The sequence below is a fragment of the Archocentrus centrarchus genome, chromosome 22, assembly GCF_007364275.1.
Source record: "Archocentrus centrarchus isolate MPI-CPG fArcCen1 chromosome 22, fArcCen1, whole genome shotgun sequence".
In the NCBI taxonomy this organism is placed as follows: domain Eukaryota; kingdom Metazoa; phylum Chordata; class Actinopteri; order Cichliformes; family Cichlidae; genus Archocentrus; species Archocentrus centrarchus.
This window is the reverse complement of record NC_044367.1, coordinates 17,173,680-17,188,281: the sequence shown is the minus strand read 5'-3', so window position 1 is coordinate 17,188,281 and position 14,602 is coordinate 17,173,680. Positions and strand designations below refer to the sequence as shown.

The window sequence follows — 14,602 nt, the reverse complement described above, 5'->3', positions numbered from 1 at the left end:
AACGAGCAGCTCCGTGAGCCGTGGGCTACGGTTCCGTCTGAGGCATTCTTCTCCTTGTTTGCTGCTCGTCTTTGTCTTGTAATCACGAAAAGGATGCATTTATTTATTTATTTTTTTGTGCTGAAATGCAGCGAGCCATGAGTTATTTTGCACTCATGGCATAAGCCAAGGTTTCACACACTCCTTTAGTTATGGTCGCACAGCAACTCCCACGTGGATTGCCAACTTGCATTTTTTTTTTGTAAAGAATACCTTGCTTGCAGAGAAGAGCTTGCCTGAATGCTTTGTTAATGACTGCAGGGGCTCAGAAGCATTCTCAGTCTTGGATCCAAATTTATTGCCCCAGTGGAAAGAGGATTCAAAAATGTTACTGTACATCATAATAAGACTCATTTTTGGGGTGATGCTAGCAAACTGTAAACATAACAGGATTGGTTTTACTCTCTTGAGTCATCTGTAGCCTGGATAAGATAACTACAGTAATCATTATTTTGTTAGTTATGTAGACTGTATACAGAACTGTGCAAACGTTTCGAGCCACCCCTCATTTCTTTATATTTGCTGGGAAAATGGGAAATAGGTGAAGCAATCTATTGAAACATGTGCAAACACACATGGAAATACTGTATATAAGGCAAAAACAGAGTTTGTACAAGTCTAACAAGTTTGAATGTCAATATTTGGTGTGGGCACCTTTATTCTTCAACACGGTGTGAACTCTCTGAGGCAGCATTCTTGTAATTTCTTTAAGTAGTCTTCAGGAATAGTTCTCCAGGCTTCTTGAAGGATGGATGTTGTCCGCCTTTTGTTCTGTTCTGTCCAGATGATCCCACACTGTTTCAATAATGATGTCCAGGCTCTGGACAGGCCGATCCATGACTGATGGTGTTCTATTGAGTATTTTTCTATCCAGGTGTGCTTGAACTGCATTGGCAGATGGTATTGCATCGTGGATCAAAACCTGGCGGCATTTTTGTGCGTTCATAATCAGTTACTGGCTGAAATACAGCCCCGAACTATGACAGTGCCTCCACTGTGTTTTACAGATGGCTGCAGACACTCACCTCCCTCCTGACCTCCTCCGTACATTTTTATGACGGTTTGAACAAAAACGTCTCATTTAGATTCATCACTCCATCAGACCTGTTGCCGCTGAGTTTCATTCCAGTTCTTGTGTAACGTGGCATACCTCAGGCTGTTCGCCCTGTTTCCCTTCCTTAAGAATGGCTTCTTGACAGCTGCCCTTCCACTGAGACCACTGCTGATGAGGCTTCAGTGAACAGTAGATGGATCAGCTGAAAGGCCAGATGGATCTCTCAGGTCTTGTGTCAGGTCTTTGATGGATTTTTTTTTCCTTTTTCTTAGGGACATGACTTTCAGATACAGTTCCTCTGATAGATATTTGTTTTAGGCCCACCACTTTTTCTGTTGTCCTTCCACTTGTCCAATGTCCTCCTAGTTTTTAAGGACACGCGACACACCAATGCGCAATTTTCTAAGTTTTCAGCTAATAGCTCTTTGACAATCACTTTGTTGGTGTAAAAATACTATTTTATGCCTGTCAAACTGTGTTATCTTTGACATTTTTCATAGATTCAACTAAAGAAATGCGAACAAATCATGTGTTTTTGTGACAGGCTGTTTGTAACAAAGTGCCTAAAGATATAATTTAAAATGTTTTTTTTTCTTGTTTGCTAAGTGGTGTGTTTATATGTAGACACAAAACTGCCTCTTCCCTTGAATTAGGTGCCTTTTTTTTAATGCTTGAATGTTTCATAGGTCAAAGTCCAGAAATCAAGGAAATAAAGAGAAGAGGCAAGTCCCCACTTTCAATAAGCTAGAACCAACCAATGTTCAATATATCAATTTAATAAACGCGTAATTAGATCATTAATATTGCTAATTAATTTCCTCTCACCTGTCCTCATCAGTTAATCAACTATTTAATTTTGTATCTTAATGGTGGCAGTAATCCTGTGTCTGTGTATGTAGCTGACTGAAGCTGAATGGTAATATTAATCATCAGTGTGATCATGTGATTTTCCCAGAATGAAAAATAAAGAAAAAAAAATCTAGTTTTCTGGTTTTTGTCTGACTGATTACACAAAACCTGCTTGTAAAAGTCTACATGAAAACCATCAACTGTCATTTCAACCTTTTTTTTCACTTCTTACTACTTTTAATCACGGTGGGACTGCGTTTTCATTTAAAGAGATATTGTCTCTTTAAATGAAATGGCAACAAATTCTGTAATAGATCATCTGTGTAATCTTACTGTAATTGAAGTCTCTTTGGGTTTTGGACATTTAGCTGGACAAAACAAGCAGTTAGTGGATGTTACATATGGCTCTGGACAACTGATTTGTCACCATTTAGAAAGATCATAAACCAAATAATGATTGCAGTTGCAGGTCTTGTCATTATTTGATATAAATATGTAACTCTGAACACTAGCCTCGGCCAACTTAGCCCAGTCACATTTTCCTTACCACATCAGCACATATCCAGTTGCATCCAAAAGTCCGCAAATCTAAGTCAGGATGTTTTGATATATAGAAAATATGGATTGCTTAAATGGAAAATATTCAGAAACCATAAATTTCCTCTCTTGCAGTTGAGAGAACAAAGAATTTCCGTTAATGTCCTTAATATTTAACCACACACACACACTCTTGGAAGTCTGCTTCATTCCACCATGCCCCCTCTGCGCCCCCTCACCCCAACACTGTCACCGCTTTCTCCTGTTACTCCCCTTTTCTCTTACACTCTGTTTTCTTTTCACTCCGTCTCTTATACGTCTTCTGTGTTTAAAGTCCAAATTACCAAGGCAGCCTGTCTGAGTCCCGAGGCTGTTATTGATCAACTAGCAAAGAAAGCGGTACAGGGGGGAAGAGTGAGCCATGGCAGCCAGAAGAATAAGACGACGCCTGGAGAGCTTGTCTGAACCGGAGGGTCTATTTCTGTCTGTCTCAGTGCGTCATTATTGGCCAGAGACACTTGGGGAACATGGGATGAAATGACAGATGTTGAGCTGGGAACGGGAATACAGGAGTAGGAGGGAGGCCAATGGGTGAAGTGTAGCCTCGAGAGGTCACCTTTTAGAGGGACAAAGATGTAAAACGCACATTTTACTCAGGTCTCTTTGTCTAGAGCTTGAAGCCTGCCAGCTCCCAAACAGATCGGACTGTTTGTTGATTTATGAATAAGGTCAACATGTGTCCAGCCTGACGATTAATTATTTTAGGCCTGTGTTTGAGTGTGTGTGTTCATCCAAATGATGACGTGCATTGAAAGAGGGAGCAAGAAGTCCTCGGTGGTAGTCTGCTGAGAGTCAAGTCCCGACATGTTGATCCCTGCTTTCGCTCACTGACGTGGTTGATGTCATCTGAATGTGCAGCAATTGCATTCCATACGTCAGTTCCTATCCCAGTTACTGAAAGTTAACCCACACACATCCAGAATTGCCTTGCGTGTGTGGTTAGACTTTCATTCTGATTCTTCATTTTTTTGCTGTGGATCCCGTCAAATCTTGGTTTTCATTTGTTGTGTTCAAGCAAAGAAACCTAAAAGAAAAAGGAGCAAAGCTGAAACTGTGCTTAGAAGCTTGCGTATATTTAACATAATACTGCAAAAGGTGAGGAGGTTCGAGGTGCTGATTTATAATACACAACATTTAAGTTTAGCTCGTAACCAGACTCATATTGTTGTGTTTTATTTATATTATATTGATATGAAAGCTACTTTTTGGCTGTGTTGGGTTGCTACAATGGGTAGCTCTGCATGTTTGATTTGGCACATTTTTACACCAGATGCCCTTCTTGACACAACCCCAGAGGGATTTGTGTCTTCTCCCAGGATCAAACTGAGGAGCTTTCGCTTACACCACTTTGTGTAACAGAGGATGGAAATAAGTGATTAGATGTGCTTGTTTTATCCAAAATGAGGTTCAGTGTTACATACATTATCCCCATCTTTTCCCCTTTCTTCATCATCTTCATGAAAGAAGGTGTATGGCTGGAATTTCAAATCTTTGCATTATTGACCGTCAGTTTAACGATATTCCGCGTCAGTGCCAACAAGCTTTGTGCCTGTTATTTCATACATTGTTTTTCTGATTTTGAAGACAAATTAACCAAAAGGAAAAGCTTTATTGATGCCAGTGGCGTAGGCAATAAAGCGCAGCGGTCAGTTTGATTCTCTTGGCGGTGGCTTTGCGCACGATTCCATTTTTAGAGGTGGGAAAAGTGCATTCTTGAGTGGATCTGGTTTCACCAGCCATCCACAGATTATTAATAAATTATGGCTTCTCTGGGTGCTGCTGGCATCATTGGGTTTATACGGCTGGATGAGTGTGATTTACGCATGCAAACACGCACAGAGCTTTACATTTAAACAAGTCGTCTTAACCTTTTCACGTTCTTGAGGGGGAAAAAGAACTTTGTGTCTCTTGTGTACTGAAGCAGCTCCTCTTGTATTTCTTTGTTGATTCATATAAAGACTTTAATGGGAATAAAACCTTCATGAAAAATTGGTATACAGAGCAATGTGAAATTGAAGATCTTACCCTAATTAATGACTGTCTTGCTTTCTAACATTTTACTAACTAAAACTAAAGTGGTGCAGAAAGATTTGATTGTCACACATTCAGTACATTATTCCAAAAGTTTGAAGATTTTAACAAAAAAAAAGAAAAGAAAGAAAGAAACTTCCTAGATTGGATAGGCTAAATAAGACCACCCAGAGGAAGGGAAAGATTTAGACAGAAGGAAATAGAGGTTAAAGCGAGGAGATGGAAGTTATAGAAGTGATGATTTGAGACCCTCAGGAAACAGGCTTATTTTTTTTCCGGGCTCTGAGGGACCATAACAGGCCTGGGCACTGTGTGTTTCCTCTTGATAACGCTCACTAACCTCAGTTGTTGTCACACTTGCTTCCACTGTAGACTCCGGACCGTGTTGCTATTAGAGGGATGATCCTGGCCCTTTTTTGTTTGTTGAAGCTGCTTATGTTTATTCAGTCGTCCATACCAATATTTTCATATTTATTTTTCTTGACATTGTTGTAGTTTGGGAAAAGTTTAAAATAGTAATAAACTTGTTATTCTCATTTATCTACAGCACATGAACAAATGCAGATGTGCACAAGAGATTGGGAGAAAAGGAGGGGCAAAATTTCTCAAAATGGAAAACTACTGGAATTATTGCATGGTGTGCTTGCTTTGTTCTTCATGCTGTCTTTGTTTTTGTCAGCCAGACAGCCAGTGAGCTTTATAATGAGCTTATAGCCTCAATTTTGAATTCAGTTATATGGATCGGGACAAAATAAAAAGGGATAAAGTGAAAGAGGTAAAAGACAAAAATGTCCTTGCTCAGCTGAAGCCTCACAGTGGTCCAGACAATAGCTTCATCACCTCACCCCCCAAGCACTCCACACACCACCAATCTGATAGGACAAATCGATAAGATGATAAAGTGTTCACTGATTAGTCGACAGATTTCATAAATGTAATTTTGAATGGTTTTGCAGGTAACAAAAGGCTTATGGGGAATTTTGTGGTGGTTGGTGGTGGTGGTGGTGCTGGGTGGTGGTGGGGGTGGTGGTGGTGGTGGGGGGGGGGGGGGGGGGGGGGGGGGGGGGTGCACACAAATCCAGGCTGCAGGAGGGACCTTCAAGCTGCAGTGTCATGACTGCAAATCCATGGCTGTGCTCAGCCAGAGTATGATGAGCTTTAATCTCGCTGGTGAGAGATTGTGCCGTTCATATTACCTTTGAAGCTGATTTGACAAGTGCGCATATGCTTCAACTACAAGCCATGTCACCTGTGGGGTAGGAGTAAGGGTGGGGGGGTGGGGGTTCTGCCGCTTCAGAGCCAGGACAAAAAGCATGTGAAGGGGAGTGGCTTAGCTGGTGAGTAAAAGTGTGTGTGTGTGTGGTGTGGGGTTGAACCATCATTACCTTGGGATCCGAGTACACGGCCAGACATCATTAGGTTTTAAGGCGAGAAAGTCTCCACGGCACCGGTTTCGCAGTCTGCCTGACCCAGCAGACACGACAGGCCGGCATGCCGTTTTAAGATCATTTATTTGTGTGTGTGTGTTGGTGTGGTGTGTGTGTGGTGTGTGTGTGTGTGTGTGTGTGTGTGTGTTTGCGTGCATGTTATTTATTTATTTTGCCTGGTAATATGCCTGAGCCTTCATTATAGCAGGAGCCATAACTTTGATAAATCACTTGGGCTTGGGGCCCTCACTGCTTTCACAGTATTAGAAAACTAATTGAAATTCTCTTCCGCCCCCTCCTAACTCTCTCTCCTCCTCTCTCTCTCTCTCTCTAGTTTCCCCTTTTCTTTTTCCCTCCCGCTCTTTTTTCACCCTTTCCCTCGTTCTCCCTTCCCGTCTCTGTAGCGAGGGCCAAACAGTACCATGTTTTTTCAGTGGAATGGAAGCCAAGAGGGGGAAAATGTCATCACTGATTTAATAGGCGCTATTCTTACTCAGAGAACACACACACACACACACACACACACACAACAGCACTCTGGGGAGTGTTAGAATCCTGATAATGTCATCGAGGGAATCTCTATAATGTACTCGGTCTCCTGCAGGCTCCAGTTTGACTGTGCCTCTCTTCTGTTTTTGATTAGATGGGGGGGATAAGATTTAGGTTAGGTTGATGGGATTTAGAGTTTAGATTCTTGTTTCTGTGACTGTGATCCCCCCACCTCGCCACCCGCTGTCCCAGGGATTGAGGGTCTGTTTAGTTTGTTGCCTGGGATCTTCCAGCTGCCATTGGATTGAGGGTTTAGGCGTTTCATTGTCCATGATCCCCCTTGCCGCTACTTGATTTGTTTCATTTGCAGGGATGTCTCTGTGCTGCAGCTACAATCAGGGTGTGGCTGTTTTTGTTGTGCAGGATCTCCCAGATGAAGTTTGCTTTGCTGTCCTGGATTGCCTCCCCACTGCTGGATTTAGGGTGTTTTTGTTTGTTTTATATTATTTTTTTAATGATGTTCCTATCTCTCAGCTGTCGCTAGATTTAGGGTTTATTTGTTTTGTTGTCCCGGATCTCCCTCCTGCCACTACTGCTACTGCTGCTGGATTTTAGGGGGTGTTGCCACTTTTTAATAGCCAGACACTGCTACTGTTTGTGTGACACTTGGGGCTTTGTGTCCACCCAGCGGTCCCGCTTCTCTCGCCAGGCGAGCTTTGTAGTGTGAAGCCTAAGATTTAGCGATGAAAGCAGAAACTCTGTGTGTATATGAGAGGCGGCTTGTGTGAACCAGGAGATTTCGTGGAGTTCTGTCAGCACACAAAATTCCCTCTGCAAACATTCCTCTGATGTGATGCAGGCCCAGGGGGAGAGGGCAACGTGTGTGTGTGTGTGTGTGTGTGTGTGTGTGTGTGTGTGTGTGGTGTGTGTGTGTGTGTGTGTGTGTGTGTGTGTGTGTGTGTTTTTGACAGTTGACGTGCGTCTGCTGCCCAGACAAACCAATACCGCCGCTCTAAGCCACATTGCAGGCACATAGTCACACATAAGCATGCACACGTGGATTATATGTGTGTGTTTGGTTAATGAGGATGTGTTGATTGATTATACTGCAGTAATTAGCTGGAGTGTGAAAGCCTAGAAAGGTCTCCACTCTGGTGGGAGTGTCCCCTCTAGAGAGATGTTGAACTGTGCTATGCACCATTACATTACACACACACACACACACACACACACACACACACACACACACACACACACACACACACACACACACACACACACCACAGAAATGGTTCCATCCAAATCTAAGATGCGGGATGAGTCATCTCTCAGAGAGACTTGGTGCAAGTGTGAAGGAAGGGGAAAGGATGTTTGCCATTGCTGGTGCGTCGGAGACTGAGACAGAAGGATGTTTGCAAGCGTGGAGATTGTGTGCTGCACAGTGAGATGTGCTTGTGCCAGCAGTTTCCTTTCCTGCTCAGCATGGCCCCAACACTGACCTGATCCCTCTGCCTTACAAATCAACTCTCTCTCCCACTTCCTCCTCCTCCCGTGCTCATTTGCAGTTTGGCATCCAGTTTTCCACCCAGATTTCTTTTGTGCAGCACAGAGCAGCTTCTAGTAAATGCAAATAATGTGGTACTAAATATGACAAGCTCAGTGTGAAGCCCTGAGTTAGGAGCATGCAGAATGAACTGCTTCGGGAAACCATTGCACACAGTGCCACCATATGGTCAACTAAAGAACTGCATGTTGATTTAGTGTTCTTGTTGGAATGCTTGGGCAGTAAAATTTACTTTGCACTTTTAAAACAACATTACATGAGGTGTGCGATGTCTCTTAAATGCCTAACATTAAGGGTTTTTGTCTTCACCATGACTGAGCCTACAATATTTGAAATGTTCTGTACAACTGAGGTAATCTCTAAGGTAACATCTGCTTCCTTCTCTCCTCCCTTTTCCCCACCCTTGTCCTCAAATAGAAAGTTCTACTACATCACTCTGCTGAGGGACCCTGTGTCTCGCTACCTCAGCGAGTGGAGGCACGTGCAGCGGGGCGCCACGTGGAAAACCTCCTTGCACATGTGCGATGGACGAACCCCAACACCTGAGGAGTTGCCCTCCTGCTACGAGGGGTCTGATTGGTCGGGGTGCACCCTGCAGCAGTTCATGGAATGTCCCTACAACCTGGCCAATAACAGACAGGTACAGAGGGAAAACGTTGAGTTTAATCTCAATAATTTTAAGAACATCAGGCACCACTTGTCACTGGAAAGGTTTCTATCCATAGTGCGATTTTCCCCCATTTATCTTACTGTATAACACACAAAAAGATATATGAACAAATTCTCATAGTGCTAGATGAAAATTTTAATAGCTTCTTATTTCACTATAATAAATTTCTGATGTTTAAAACTATTCATAATCTTGCTTTGTCTCCTCCAAGTCAATGTCTGGCCTGTCCTGGCATTGATAGCGACCAGTGATCGGGTACTACAGTTTAGAAAGGCCGTTTTTGCTTTTATTTGAAGTAGTGAAGAAGCAAAAATCTATAGCCACAAACATCAGGGAATCAGGAAGCTTTGTAGTGTTTAAAACCAGCCTCAAACTTTGTCTACAGTCAGCACAAAAGTGTCACCACAAATGATTCCTGTGTATCTATTGATTTAATTCATAATTTAATAGTGATGGACTTTTATGTACTCCGCTGTCTTGTGTAGAGTTATCGTTTGTGGTGGTGTGCTGGGGGTTTTTTTTAATCTACCTGTCCGGGGATACCAGATGCAAATTAGAGACTAGCTGTCCTTGGTGTAATGACTTTCGATTGTGTGCTGTTCCTTTTAAAAATAAACGATATAATAAATTAAAAGTGTGCATTTTAAATAGAGCTCGAACGATATAGGACTTTTGAGGCTGATACCGATATTTAGTGATTTTTTAAAATCCTATACGTCAATATATGGGCCCAAACATTTGTTATGTGTAGTTATTTATTTACATGTTTACAGTCTGTCCAAATCTGCTTGGGCCAGCTGGTTGTTGCCAACAGGGATGTTGCAGAGTGCCCTTTGCTGGACAAACTGTGCAGTATTAACACTCGCAACACGGTTGAAGGGTGTTCCTCTCTTCTTCACTTATTTAATTTTCATTTATCAGCTGTTATAAATGACGATACCAGTAGATCAATAAATAGCTCATACTGGCTGATAATGTCAGTCCGCTGATAAATATGTCAGGCTCCAAGCTTTGAGAGATTTTGTGGGGTTGCCAAACAGTCCGTTGACCAAAAACCAGTGTGGTTTTAGAAATTCAGATAATTACAGATTTTTAAAATTGTTTGCAAAAATGATCTGTTTTCCTGCACGCCCACGAAGAGCAACTAATTTCACACATTCACCAGCTATCCAGCTCATTTGCATCTCTTCACCAGCCCTGACTTCACTCCTGTCTGAGTGTTTTGTTAACCATAATCATTACTGCACAGATACAGAAAATACCAACACAGGGGATTCATCTTTACAAAAAAAAAAACTGATTAGGCCTTAAAAATGTGACTTAGTTAAAGTTAAAGGAGCAGGAGTTTTTATTTGATTTCTTACATTTGAAAAGTCCACAGAACACATGTAAGAGGAACTCCACATGTGAGAATACACACACACACATTTACTAGTACACAGTCAGAAGTTTGCCTTCTGGTCATAAACACCTCAAATTCACACCTCCTTTTCTCATGCTATCTCAGTCTCCCACCTCAACGTGTTGGCCAGCTTATCTCATCGGAGCCTCGGGGTGTTATTACTCAGGGTCCTATGACTTATAAATGTGACACACACACGCGCACACACACACACACACACACACACGAGGCATCCTGATAGACCAGCAGTCTGTGGCACATGCAGTGAATCCAAATCTATGTCCAGTCCCTCTTTGTTTACTGTACTTTAACAGCCCCTGAATACTCTCGGTAATTAAATGATCTCTCACTTTGGAACAAAATTCGCTTGGATCTGAAATACTCTTGCTACTTGAATTTTCAAGGGAAAAGTTGTTACTGATACTGACATGTTAAATATAGCTGGATAACATATGATTTATTGGCAAAATGAAAGACTTCAGGATCAAGGCTGGACATTACTAGTGAAAAGTGATATTAGTCCCACCTACGCAAATTCTGTTTCACATACAGCGAGTGACTGACACCTCTCAGAAACTCCACGGACTTGCGCAGCCTCCTTCACTTCCTTTTCTCCCGTCTTTAGGTTCGTATGTTGGCGGACCTGAGTCTGGTGGGCTGCTACAACATGTCCACAGTTCCAGAGAAGAAGAGGGCCCAGCTTCTCCTGGAGTCTGCCAAGAAGAACCTGCGAGACATGGCCTTCTTTGGCTTGACAGAGTACCAGAGAAAAACCCAGTTCCTCTTTGAGCGAACCTTCAGGTTGCGCTTCATCAGGCCTTTCATGCAGTACAACAGCACGCGGGCTGCGGGCGTGGACCTGGACAACGCTACGGTCAGTGCAACATCTGGCTCACCTGTGGTAGACATAGTTCTAGTTTAGATCCTATGCTGACATTGTGCTTCATTTTAAAGCATGTTGTACTATAATTACAATTTCAGTTGTTTATTTCTATTTTAAGTTGCTTTATACTTCCCTACACTGGAATGGGAATTATTTCACAGTTATTGTTATTAATAGGACCTTAAGAAAAAAAGAATATATTTATGAAAAGTAAAATAACCTGAGAAATGGGATGAAGAAAGGAAAAAAAAATAGCAAAAAGGCAGACAGCAAGAGAAAGCGCTGCGGTCTTATATTGCTGTGAAATGAGTTGGGATGACTGTCGCAGTTGAAAAAAACAGCAGCTTTAAACATGTTCTTCACACTTGTGTGGGAGTTCTTTAAGCTTAGTTCTCAGCAAAAAAAAAATCCTCCAATACACAGCAGACTGGTGATTTATACATCAAACCCAGTTTGGAGGAGAGAAAATAAAATATGCGCGTCTGACAGATGCTGTGGAAAGGTGGACCCACTGGTTATTATCGCGAAAAGGAGGAAATATCACATTGTGACAGTTTGGAGTCGTGTTGGGTTGTGTGGCGTTTGTGTGTTACACTTTGTTTAAATAGGTTTCAATTTTTGTAAAGCCACTGTGTGCTTTTTTTCTTGTCTTTTCTTTTTTTTTAAAGAGTTTAAATAGTTACATCAGCAGGTTCAGAGACGACTGTTTACTTTCGACTCTCCTCTAAAGCTCCTGAAAGCCCACTCTTACCCGCATGCCTTCAAGATCTCAGTGAGTCATTTTTGATTGAAACTGGTTTCTAAATAATTTGACGCCTGTTCTCAGATAGCGTGCGCTGTCTCCCTGGCTTTTTTTTGCTGCCCCCCATGCTGCTGATCAAACACCTCCTAATTTTCTAACATCGACACATCATGTCGCTTCCCCCCTGTTATCCCACACATGGCTCGCAAATGATATCCAGCACTCTATCACAGATTTCAAAGGGATTCTCTTAATTAAACACATTCTCCCCTCTCCCATGTTGAATTCACACACAGCAGATTACAAAGCCAGCTGCATGGCGCAACCAAACGACATGTTTCTGTTGTCTCCACACGGGCAATGTATTCTCTTTCAGTTTCTTCTCTCTGCAGAAGAACTATAAAGCATTTGATCAAATGCCACCATAGGATATTTTCACAATTGGAGCTTTGAAACTTTCTCAGCATCGCATGGAGGAAATGGAGACTGCATTTAGTTTCCGGTGTCTAGCTCCAGGAGTAGTGCTTTGAATGTTTTGGGAACTTTATGGCCTGAGTTTGTAATCCTGAGCAGTGCTGATGGGTCATTAATCACATAAATCTCCCTATTTCCCTAGAATCTGTGTTTGGGCTAGGAGTGGACAGAAGCTGATAAACAAATGTAGGCCCTGAAATAAACTCCCAACTGCTTCTTAAAGACAGAGCAAGATGAAAGGAATACCAGATGCCAGTACCAGTCTATACCATGGCTAAACTGGTGGTAATGCATTCAGCTGGACAAACATAGCTCCATACGTTTTTCTTAGTTGTGATGCATCACTCTTTCTCTTTAAGTTTAAAAGAAACCAAAAGAGAGATGAACACGTATCTCAAGTATGGTCATTGTGTTCTGACCTTTATCCCTCCACAGAGTTTTCTTTTTGCCCTCTCCTACATCTACATGCCTGATAAGGGAACACAGTGTGGTTTTTTTTGCACTGTCAGCAAACAGCCGGGCTGTCCTTGATGCAGAGCACAAAGTGGAACGGGAGGCAGTCGGGGCATCATGCTCCCGAAGGTTCCACCATGACTGACCCTTTCAGGCTCCTCAAACTAGAGCGAGGGGTCAACTCCAAAAGTCTATAGCATGTAAAAGTTTAGTCTGATGGATTGGATCGAAACAATACTGATTAGAAATCAGTGCATCCCAAAACAAGATCCGGGAGCTGTTGGAACTGTTTTCCCCGTTTCCTTTCTGTTCCAAGCTCTTCTCTATCTGACCCAGCTAAAGAAAACAAACATTTCTTCTGCTCTCTCGTCAATAGGTCCAACGTATCGAGGAGCTTAACGAGCTGGACATGGAGCTGTACGACTACGCCAAGGACCTGTTCCAGCAGCGCTACCAGTACACCAGACAGCAGGAGAGGCGGCTGCAGCGCGTTAAGAACCACATGCAGCAGAACCACCAGGGCCTGGGCGTCAGCCTGTGGCCCTCCCGCAGCCAGCAGAGCTTGGTGTCAACACTGGAGGATGGAGACGGGGAGAGGGAGGGGCGGGAGGAGGGTGAGGAGGGAGGCAGAACGGAGGAGGCGGGAAGCAGGCTCCCCACTGAGGACTATATGAACCAGATCATCAACCGCTGGTAGCAGAAGAATGAGAACAAACAACAGACATGCATATGTAATGTGAAATGCAAACACACACACACACACACACACACACTTACACTCACAGAAAGCGACGCCTGCTTCAAAGACCCAACTGACTGAAAAAATAAAATAAAATAAAAAAACAGACTTTACCAGAGTTGGGCTGCGGGAATCAGAATCTAAGTGGGTTGCTATGGAAACCTGAGCTTGGTCGATTGCATCAGCTCACATTATTGAGGTTTGCCCAGTTGTTATTAGCGCCTGCTTGCCCTTGCCTCCCCTGTGCATTTCTTTCTCTCTCCCATCATCATTACTGACTGAGAAGAGGAGATATTTTTAAAAGTCGCTGACAGCTGAGTAACCCAACCAGCTCCCTCGCCTCCGCTCCTCCTCCTGTATTCCTCTCCGTCTCTATGGCCTCATACGGGGCATGAGAAAATGAATTTAAGTCTGTGAATTCCCGCTAATCCTTGCAAAAAAAAAAAAAAAAAAAATGGACCAGTCTACTTCCTGGATTCTCCTATTTCAAAGGAACTGGGAGAGCTATGAAAGTGTGCTGATAGCTGGGCCGAACAAAGAAAATGGTGGGAGTACATCAGAGACTGCCCCAGAAAGACAGAAAGAAAAGTTGGCCTCAGTTGTGTAATAAAAGCTTTCTGCTTTAAAAAAAAAAAAAAAAAAAAAATCTGCCATTTCACCCGTGAACATGCTTTAGCCATGAAATAGTGACATTCTCATTTAAGGATGATTTTATTTGTATTTTCCTTCTGTGTTGATGCTTTTTTTTTTTAAAAGCACAATTGTAATAACACTGAGACCAACATTGCTGCCTAAAGAAAAGTGATTCCTTTATTTCTTTATTTTTATTTGTTTTATATGTCAAAGCTAATGGATTGGATTGATGTACTATGGACCATAGCCATTACTGAAGCCTTGCTTCTTTGAGGGGTGGGATGGGGTGGGGAGCCTGTTTTTTTTCTGGTTAAGGTTTCCACAGCTCCTGTCGCCTGATAAGTTCATTATTTCTCCTTTTTTTTTTCTTCCTTTTTTGGGTCTCGGTCCTGCAGAGAATGACAGCCAATTACAGAGCTGAATCTCACATAGGTGCGAAGAAATCAAAGGGAGGGAGAGGAGTGAGTGTGTGCTGCAGGTTGTTGCCAGGAACTGTGTGAGCGGCAAGCGCTTTGGAAGCCTTAACTCAGACAAATGCTTGAGATGGGAGCCGTGG

At 42.7% G+C, this 14,602-nt stretch overlaps 1 protein-coding gene across 1 annotated transcript in view; it reads left to right on the top strand.

The window, feature by feature from the left end:
• Window positions 1–14,304, top strand: part of hs6st1a (heparan sulfate 6-O-sulfotransferase 1a) — a 56,149-nt gene extending 41,845 nt beyond the window's left edge. Inside the window, exons 2-4 of the mRNA XM_030718770.1 lie at window positions 8,468–8,690; window positions 10,748–10,996; window positions 13,051–14,304. Of these exons, the coding sequence (XP_030574630.1) occupies window positions 8,468–8,690; window positions 10,748–10,996; window positions 13,051–13,371 (793 nt within the window). The 3' untranslated portion in view covers window positions 13,372–14,304. The remainder of the gene's footprint in view (window positions 1–8,467; window positions 8,691–10,747; window positions 10,997–13,050) is intronic.
• Window positions 14,305–14,602: the final 298 nt, after the last annotated feature.